The sequence below is a fragment of the Eurytemora carolleeae genome, unplaced genomic scaffold (genome assembly GCF_000591075.1).
Source record: "Eurytemora carolleeae unplaced genomic scaffold, Eaff_2.0 scaffold512, whole genome shotgun sequence".
Classification (NCBI taxonomy): Eukaryota; Metazoa; Arthropoda; class Copepoda; order Calanoida; family Temoridae; genus Eurytemora; species Eurytemora carolleeae.
Window position 1 is genome coordinate 123,759 of NW_019396445.1, and position 10,107 is coordinate 133,865.

At 34.5% G+C, this 10,107-nt stretch overlaps 2 protein-coding genes across 2 annotated transcripts; one reads left to right on the forward strand and one right to left on the reverse strand.

The window, feature by feature from the left end:
- Nucleotides 1-4,467: 4,467 nt before the first annotated feature.
- On the reverse strand, nt 4,468-6,532 carry LOC111703448 (cell cycle checkpoint protein RAD1-like). The gene is made up of 3 exons (XM_023475384.1): nt 6,457-6,532; nt 5,659-5,744; nt 4,468-4,593 (listed from the first exon to the last, which is right to left on the reverse strand). The coding sequence occupies exons 1-3, from the start codon at nt 6,524-6,526 to the stop codon at nt 4,513-4,515; spliced, it is 237 nt and encodes a 78-aa protein (XP_023331152.1). The 5' UTR covers nt 6,527-6,532; the 3' UTR covers nt 4,468-4,512.
- Nucleotides 6,533-7,383: 851 nt separating this feature from the next.
- LOC111703449 (RE1-silencing transcription factor) lies at nt 7,384-9,419 on the forward strand. Its single transcript, XM_023475385.1, has 3 exons — nt 7,384-7,912; nt 8,092-8,380; nt 8,866-9,419. Exons 1-3 carry the CDS (start codon nt 7,390-7,392, stop codon nt 9,236-9,238), a joined length of 1,185 nt encoding a protein of 394 aa, XP_023331153.1. The 5' UTR covers nt 7,384-7,389; the 3' UTR covers nt 9,239-9,419.
- The last annotated feature ends 688 nt before the right edge of the window (nt 9,420-10,107 follow it).

Here is a 10,107-nt window from a genome sequence, read left to right on the forward strand (position 1 = left end):
CTTCATTAACATATGATTTGCAAATACTGCAGTATTCTTCTTTAGCTTCCACATGACATTGCATGTAAAGATGCAGAATATAAGATTTCAAAGTTCCAAACACCATGGTATGGTAAGAACAATACAAATGGTGGAGAGGCAGGTTTTCTATAGGGAGGTTTGGGACAGCATTGACATGTGAAAAGGTATGTTTCCTAAATTTAGCTGTCACTTGAGGGGAGGAGAAAATGTCTTGGCTTATAACACAAAACTTACACTGGAGAAAGTTATCTGTGACTCTTGCACAAAAACGGAACATTACATCTTGTTGAATATGTACTGGCAGGTTACCTAACGGATGTAAAGGGGCAAACCTTCCTCTATTCATATGGTCCTGTAACTCTGATGGTAATAGTAGAGTAGGACATTCTCCACACAAACGTTTTCTCTTTTTTGTCATGGATGCTTGATTAGTGTTTAAAAAAAACGGAATTTGAATATCAGGAAGGACGGGAGGGGGGGGGACTAGTATGGCCCCAAAAATAAGACTTGGGGGGTGTTGTACAATAGGAGGAGGTTTTGAAGATGATGGCGTTTGGGTACTATTTTCAGTCATGATTAGGATATCTTGAAGGTCGTCTTTAATTTCCTCGAGTGAACCACTCTGTGGAGTGCTATCAATCTCCATTTCTAAATGGAGGTAGGCCCGTGCCTGTTCAGTAAGATCTGGGAAGTAATCTCTGGAGAATTGCAGAGAAGATCCTAGTAAGGAACTGGGACTATGAATGTCTTTGATGTCTTTAGGGAGGTCAGAGTGCCCCCAACCCATGCTGTTGTCCTTATCTACCCTATCAAATGATGTGCCTGCCTCGGGGGACAAAATTTCGTAACAATGCAAGTCCGGAATATCCAGGCATAATGGAGATAGGGCCATCAGTGCATTGGGCGATAAGGGGGGAGAAATAGGAGGTGTTGGAGATTGAGAAATAGCATCAGAAAGACTGGAGGAGTTATCCTGCATGTCCATTCTGTCTACCAGAGGAGTATTAATACCTGGGGACAACGGGATTGTAATATCTGAAGAACTAGGAGCAGAAGAACCCTGAGGTTCAGAAGTTTGGTAAGAAATATTGGAGGAGTGCAATATTGGTTCACCAATAATCTCGAAGGACTCATCAACATAAAAGGTGATATATTGTTGTTCTTGTGCATTGGTGTTTAAAGCGGTTTTAGAGGCGCAAGTGTCCATTAGAGATACATGGTTGACCTCTGTTATCTGTGAGTTGGTCGGTTGATCTGTGTTCTGGTATGAAAAGTACTTATCTGTCTCTTGCATAGTATAAATTGAAACCTCCTGGCTTGGAGTTGTTGGCGACTGTACAGTCAGAGCAGAATCCAAGGTTGACATAACTATGGAGTTTGGTGGATTTTGTGGCAGGAATGCAGGAGTGGAGGTTGAAGTTAAAAGTGGAGAGGGAGACGGTGGAGGAGGTGGAATAGGGGAAGGAGGAGGAGGCGGAGGAGAAGGTTTAGGAGAACGGGGTAATGGTGAAGTATGATTAGTAGGAGGTGGTACAGGGGGCAGCGGAATATCCAACAACCAATCATCCATCTAAAGTAGAAGAAACTTTAGTACCAACAACAACAGGAATAAAGTGAAAGGAATGTTTGCAAAGAGAAGAAATAGGACAGAAAGATGATGTTACTTTAAAAAAAAAATTGCAATAATTATGCAGAGTGGCCAAATTATAAAGATATAACAAGAACAAGAAGAAAAAGTGCATACCTGAGAGTTAAAGAAAAACAATTTCAATGCTAAAAAAAATGTGCTGAGCCCACAAGAGCTTAGACTCAAATGTGCTTACAGCAATACTATGTTGTAATATATACATGTTTTGATAGTAATTTATGCTTATAAGTATATTGCTTTCTAGAAAGTTATAGAGAATGTAATTTATTTGTATATTTTATGTATGAAGCTTTTTGTTTGCCCAAATTTTCCAGCAAGCAGAAAAAACTAAAAAAGAGGTTTTATTCTTGTACAAATTGAACTTGTTTTGATAAAGATGTGTCCGAGTCTGAATCAGAATCACTGATTGCAGGTGGATAATTTTCTTTTGCCCTTTGACGAGTTAGAATTGGGGAGCGCTGTTTTGGTTTAGCAGTTTTTTGGTTACGTGCATTAGGTTTCTTTTGTTGAGTAGAAAGCATAGGGTTCGGTAAAAGGGTGGAGGGAAAATCAATATTTGTATCAGCATTAGAAGGAAAATGCTGGGGTAGATTTATCATTGTCTCCGGCAAAATGTTGGTATTAAGGGGTGGGGAGTTTGTATTGTTTATTGCAGGAGAAATAGGGTTTTGTAATGAATTTTTAATGTCCACTGGAAAATTGTTATTATCAGGGGAGGTGTTAGTTTCTGTATTAGGGGTGTCTTCAAATTGGTGGTCTGAAGTAAAAAGAATTGGTCCTTGAGGCAAATTTAACTCAGAAAATTTTTGCAAAGTTTCAAAATGTAAAATGTCTAATTCTTGAAAAGAATTAACCAAGACATCTTTTACTTCTTGAGGAAGGGGTTGAAATTGAGGATCTAGTCTAGAGTATTTCTTTAGATCTTCAAGGCTGTAAACAGTTACTAAATCATCTGCTAGTCTTCTTACCACTGCTGTAGTTGGGCGCACTTTAAAACAAGCTAAGGATCATTAGAAAAAACAGTTTTTAGGGGTCTAGTTGAACCTAACAGGATTGCCCTATCCTTTGCAAAACAGTAGTCCCCAGGCTCTAATTTTGCCAAAAATCGGTTTTTGTTTAATTTTACATTTTTTTCCATTTTTTCCAGTTTTAATTCTTCTCTGAGAAATGTAAGAATTTCTTCTGTTTCTTTCTGTTTCCTAGCAACATTATTGGCATGATTATAAAGTGGAGGATACAATTTTGGAAGGGAGGTTTGTAAATATGATATCTCTGCATTTTTAGAAGTTTGTCCATGTAGTAGTTGCAATGGGGTGAGATGAGATAAAGCATCAGGGGTTTCATTCATCTGCTTTGTGACAATTGGCAAAATATCAAGCAAAGAATAGATTGGGAAAACAACAGCTAAAGATTTTTTTAGCACATATTTAAGCTTTTTTATATAGCTTTCTGCTTTGCCATTGGACTCTGGATGATAAGCACCAATTCCTATTCTTTTTATGTTTAGCACATGCAGCAGAGTGAGCAGGTCAACATGAGAAAAACAAGGTCCAGTATCTGCTAAAAAATAATTGACATTAAAAAGCTGGAATATGTTGTAAAGAAAATGAAAAAACAACCATATTAGATTTTTTCGATTTTAGGGGATATGTGAGTAAAAAGTTTGTCAAAGGGCAAACTACAATGAGTACATGACTATAACCATTATTTGATGGCAAATTTTCCAACAGGTCTAGACAAATAGTTTGTAAAGGATATTCTGGAATTGTAAAAGTGCCTAAAACATGTTTTTTTGTGTTGGTGTTTTGTAATGCACAAGCAAAACACCTAGATGTTAAATGTTTGATTTTCCTAGATTTGTTTGCATAATAAAATGGAAATAGGGCTGCATTCATTTTTTCATAGCCTGCATGATTTAGGCTACGATGTGTATATGCTATTAGAGAACCTTCTAATAGATAAGGCAACTTGCAACATAATTTTAAAAATGTTTTCATGCTGTATATACAGTAGACCATACATAAGCTTGTAGATTGTGTTCTCCAGCTCAGCTTGCATATCGGGTTGAGTAATCAGGGTTTCCACAATATTTTTGTACTCAGCTTTTTGTAAATTAGCAATATTTTCATGAGATAGTGTGTCTTCTCATATCTTGACAGGATTAATTAATTTTCTACTTTTCTCTGCTGTTCTCTTTAAAGACAGCATTGAAACTATTTTTTTTTTGTCTTTTTTATCATATTCCAATAAATTCTGATTTGTTCCACAAAACATTTCCATTCAGCAATTGTATATTCTTTGTTCTCATCTATGTGTTTAAGCATGGCAGGAACCGGGTAACCATCAAAGGGGCAGCCTTTGGAAATTCCTATCATACAAGATAAAAGGGTTGCAGGAAAGTTGGATAGGCAAAGAGTCTTTCTACAATAATCCATAAATGACGTCAAACTCAATTTCATCCTTGGGATATTGGAGGCTCAGGCCTCATAGTTCTCATCCTCTAACCTCCAAGATTTTGGAAGGGTGCTTTTACCAGGGGTTTAAATTTTTCAAAATTGACTAATTTTGTCAAAATTCGTTTTTTAATGTTTTTTAAAATTCCAAGGTCAACGCCATGTTCTCCAGATAAGTCATTAGTCTATATAAAAAACAAGACATTTGTATATATTTTCCCTCTGGCAAGCCAAACGGCTGGACCAAATCGGCTGACATTTTTTGTGGACACTCATGGGTAGTCTTGGGGTGACATAGGCTTAAAAAATCGATTTCCCCCCTCTCAATTATTTTTAATTTTTTTTTCTTTTTCCACGGGCAACGCCGGTTCCTTCAGCTAGCATTACATATTACCTGACCAAATATTGGTGAAAATATCCCTGCTCGATGAAGGCTGACAACTGCATACATTTAGATTCCTCAACTGTCACCTTAAATAGAAGATATAAAACATCAAAAAAACTGTGTCGACAAAAAACGGGGTGGTACACTACAGTGTTGTATATTTTCTCAACAAATATTTTTTTCATGGTTTTTTTGAGGGAGAAAAATTTTTAATTTTCAGGGGAAAATGTGAATTTTTGGGGAGAAGTATTTAATAAAAAATGAAAAAGATTGTATAAAAGACGAAACATCAGAAATATTTTGAGCGATTGCAGAAACTATTGAATTCAAGGGACTGTAAGCGTAATTTCAATTGATACTGTGTGATTTACATCGGTTCCCTTGAAAACCTTTATCTGATCAATAAATTTAAAGATATTGTCGTTTTTCTAGTTTTAAAAGGGATTATGATAATTAATATATGTGTAATAAATATCGTAGTAAACCCCATACTTATAAAACTATTTACACCTAGAAATATTGTGTTGTACATTATAAATAACCTAACTACGCTTGTTAATAAATACGTAAAACCTATCGGTCCTTGTATTACGATTTAGGTTAATTACGTTTATTAATTAACCTGTGCCATGAAACTCAAAATGTACATTAGTTGGAATAATACTCTGCTTGATTACGGCATTAGAGTAATACATTCTCGTTAGCAAACAAGACGGGACTAAGTTGTATCTGAATTAATAGATATAGACTAGGAAGATACAGAGAGTACTGTATCTGGATTGATACATACTAAGGAATTACATTGAGGGAACTAGAGGGTTCATGAACAGTTTGTACCTCGGCGATACATTCTGAAGAATTCAATAGAGTTTCTGGATTGATACAAACTGAAGAATTTTGCGGGAACGAGAGAGTTTGAGAACACTTTGTACCTAGTTGATACAGACTGAGTAATTATTTTAGACCACGGACTTCTACAGAGGTTGTATTTTTTTTGATAGATATTGATGGATATGGAACTTTTATCCGGACTAATACTGACTTAAAGGGACTTATTGGGGTAAGGCATTCATACTTATAAGAATTTAGAAGGTTACCGTTGTACATTAGGCATTGCGATCTTTGCATTAGTGAANTGGGGGTATATTTACCTTCATTCCGTTTGGAGAAATAAAGAAATTTGCTCTCTCCTTGAAACTCAGTGACTTCAGCAGATTTGACAAGGGTTTAATATTTTCTGCATTGAAAAGAAATCAGAATGAAATTAAAAGAAATTTAAAATTAAATTTGAGAGAGAGCAAGTCACAAGATTAAATCAATACACTCTTTATCTTGCTAAACCTGTTACTAGACTAGAGATTTGGAAGAATTTTTTCTCAACAGTTTAAACAACTGTATGATAAAAATTATTGAGAATGGAGTGGCTGCTGAGTTGAGAAAAACTGAATCTACATCTAATCTATAGCAGACCACACATGAATAAATCAAGATATTCTCAACATTCTTAGATGGAAGATGGAGAATTACCTCTCAAGTAAAAAGTAGGTAATGCTATTAGAACTATTAGAAAAGAAATCTGAAAAAGAGGTCCCGTTATGAACCCCCCAGACCGCCGGCAGGCATGGGAAGCACCGTCCCACACCTACTCTAACTGGACCTTTATACCCACAACAATTAGACCATTGTCAGAAGATAAAAAGGTGATACTATCCAGCCAGTGGCTCATCAATTAACTCCATTGGATGGTTAGTATCAAACAACCCTTTAGGCGAAGAAAAGAGGTTACCCGCATTTAAGATGTTGCTGACAAATCCATCCACCGCTCCAGCAGTAAGCTTATCTTTTTGGTGCTATCAACATTATATTCATACCAAGTCTCTTTCAAATTGGCATAATGTGTTAATTGTAACTTTAATTTAACTGTATTCTTTCTATAAATTCTTTTTTTCCTAATTTCGCAACGAAGGCGTAGAGTGAATCAGATTCAGCATCATCCATTGTTAACTGTAAGCAAAACATGTTTTAAGATTGATTTATGATGTTACCATAAAGTTAACTAGTATTAATATTAATTTTAAAACTAAAAATCGTAATTATGTACGAAATTGATAAAAGGGGGGGGGGGTAAGAAGCAGGGTCCAAAAGGTTAATTAGTCCAACTCGTCCAACAGAACGTAAAATTAATTATATGTTTTATTTTTACTTAATTACCACTACTTGGGAACGAATTAAGGTGTACATTTAAACAATTGTACTGCCCCCTCAGTCACAGAGGAATTTCCTTTGATAATTAAATTATATAAAATAAATAATTCAAAATTTTGCGTTCAGTTTCTCCCGAAAACTTTTTAAATAAAGAGCGGAATGTTAGCCGCGCTCAATTATCAAGAGATCGTCTTTGACTTTGATTTACTTCTAAATTTATATTTATCATTGGAACTACAAAACATCGGGGAATATTTTTATTTGAACAAATATCTGTTTAAAATAACAAAGATGTTTAAAATCTATTATTGTTTGAATTTTTATGCAGACTTTAAAAAATATTGCAATGTAGACCCGATTCAACAGTAGTTCAGTTTGCACAATGCACATTTGCCGCGATGAATTAATTAAAAAGATTTTAGAAAAAATAACATTTCCAGGATCGAGGCCCCCTATTCTGTCTTAGCCGCAGCAGTCGGCCTAGAGTGGGGTGATTTACTAGAGATTGTTTTTTGAACCTCCCACGCTAAATGGTTAACGGACATGGTCCCTTAGGCGCGCTGTCCTAGTCTCGGCGCTCGACCTCCATAGTCTTCCCTAGCTGCAGCGCTCGGCTCTGAAATTGTCTTATCCTAATCTAACCTTGTAAAAATTACTTATGTACTTTCTTTAAATTAATGATATTTTCAGAGATAAAAATGGCGGAAGGATTTGACTTTGATGGAAGGAATGATTGGAGAAGTGTTGGGAAAGTTCTTAGTCAACCAGAGATACATAATAATGATGGAGAAGAAGAAGAAGAAGAAGAAAGTGAGGATGAAGAAGAGGAAGATGTAAGAAACCCATTTGTTATGGCTGAAAGAGCTCACAATTCCTACGTTAAGGCTCTGGCAACTCAAACGGAATTGGAAGAAATTGCGTCATCGAAGGAACGAAAGCGTAGGAGAAAACTCACTAAAGCAAAGATGAAAGAAAAATTGATTGCAAAAGCAAAGCGACGAAAGCAAAGAGAAAGAGACGAATGGGAAAATGCGTACACCAGTGATTTGAGTTTGACTCAAACTGACGATCCAGACAATGAATTGTACGCACAGCCCGAGTCAACGGACAATGCGTACATTATGTCTGGAGGAGGACACAGTATATTTTCCGATTTAAATGACGACGCACCTTCAGTTGTTCCGATTAAAATAAGAAAAGGTTTGTAAATTTAGTAGTTAAGATTCGTGTGCATAATGATGTAGAGACTTAATTTTTTTGTACTTTCAAGGAAGAGGGCAGTTTACATCTATGAACAATTCAAACTGATTAATATTGTCTTTAAAAAATCTAAAAAGTTAAATTATCATTCAAAATGTCTGATTGTTATTATTTTTCAGTACGGAAAAAGAAAACAATTTCTTCTGACAAGAGAATCCTGGAATGTGATGAATGCGATTATGTTGCAGCGAAACATTCATATTTAAAAAGACACAAGGAAAGTAAGCATGAAGGAGTGCGGTATCAATGTGAACAGTGTGATGTATCCACAACCACGAAGGGAGATTTATCTCGTCATAGACGAAGTAAACACGAAGGAATCAAGTATCCATGTGATCAGTGTGCATATTCTGCAACAACCAGCTCTGATCTGAAACAGCACAAAGATGCCAAGCATGAAGGATTAAGGTAGTCAAAGGAACTGTCAAAATAATTAAATCCGAATTTTTATCTGAAATTTATCTTTGAAAATTCAATTATCTAAGAAAAACAATTCCCTTTCGATTTTACTTATGGTTTTAACGTGAAAATGCATGATAATTTATAAGTTATAAAAACAAAACATTTTCCCAATTCTTTAACCCCTTAAATATGAATAACTAAATGTAAAATAATATATATTGAATTGAATTGTAATTTTCTCATCATAAATCCGGAAGTCACTTTTGCGGAGAAACCACAATTGAAATTGATTGATTTTCGAATAGGAATGAAAGGATTTCTTATTCTTTGTTAAAGGTTTTAAAGGAGCCATTGCGTATCGTCGACGAAACAGTTTTTGAATGAAGGGTTACTTGAAATTACGTCTGAAAAGTTGGCATTGTGTGTTTTAAATTGACTCTAAATGTATGCCACTCTTTAAAATTAAAAGTTTGTTCATTTTTATTTTTCAGGTATCCATGTGATCTTTGCAACTATTTAGCAAGTAAACAATCTCATCTCAAGCGACACAAAGACAGTATCCACTTGGGAATCAAAGGTCCAATTAAGCATCACTGTGATCAGTGTGAATATGCAGCACGGGATCGATCAAATCTAAAGAGACATATTGAGAGTAAGCATGAAGGTATAATGTATCCCTGTGATCAATGTGAGCATACAGCCACCTCCTTGGGAAACCTGAAAAAGCACAGAGAAATTAAACACGAAGGGATTATTTATCCTTGTGATCAGTGTGAGTATAATGCAACCGAAGCCAGAGCTCTAAGAAAGCACAGAGAAGCTAAACATAAAGATTTAGAACCTGAAGAATCTCCTTACATTTAAAACACTTCTTATCAAAACCCTTTTTAGACTAGACTAACAATTTGCATTTTTGTTTTCTTTATAAGATAGTTTTTTTTTGATGAATGAAACAATTTTCTAAGATTTCAAGACTTTCAGCGGATTATTAAAAAATAATTTTATAACTGAATTTTTTAATTGTGATTGAAATATTAGCATTTCTGAATAAAGAAATATTGTGATTCTATATTAAATATTTATTTTTTTTCTCGTTAAAATTCTAATATTTAATACTATGTGTATAAAAGAAAATAATGATACATTTTTATGATATGCAATACGATCTTTAAAAATATATTAAGTTTGTTGAATGTTGATAAAAACTGTTATTAAAGGATTTTGAAATACTTTTTAAGGTGCCCTCATTTTATTGCGTTCCATTAATTAATTCCATTGTGAATTATAAACGACACACTTGAAATAGAGGGTCACTTAAAATTACGTTTACAGCCCCTTTAAAATGATAGTTTCCAAAAATGTTATTGAATTATTATTTGACGTATTTTCAGATGAAAATGGTTGAAACTGCAACACTACTGCAGAATAATAAAATTGAAAATGAGAAGATGAATGCTGCGGATCAGACTAAGGCAGGGGGGCAAAATATTAAACAATTTATCTGAAATAATTATAGGCGAATATTTAGGGTTCTCTTTCTTAATTTTAATTCTACTAGGCTTCTTCTATTTAAATTGTGAACATGTTCTTTTTGTTTACATTTTAAAACAACGAAAAATTTTTTTTGAGGTTTAAAAAAAAATTCGCAGATTTTCAAGAATTTAATTTTTTTACAAAATTAAGCCCTTTAAAACACATTTTTTAAAATTTTTATCATGCATAAACCTTCCCTG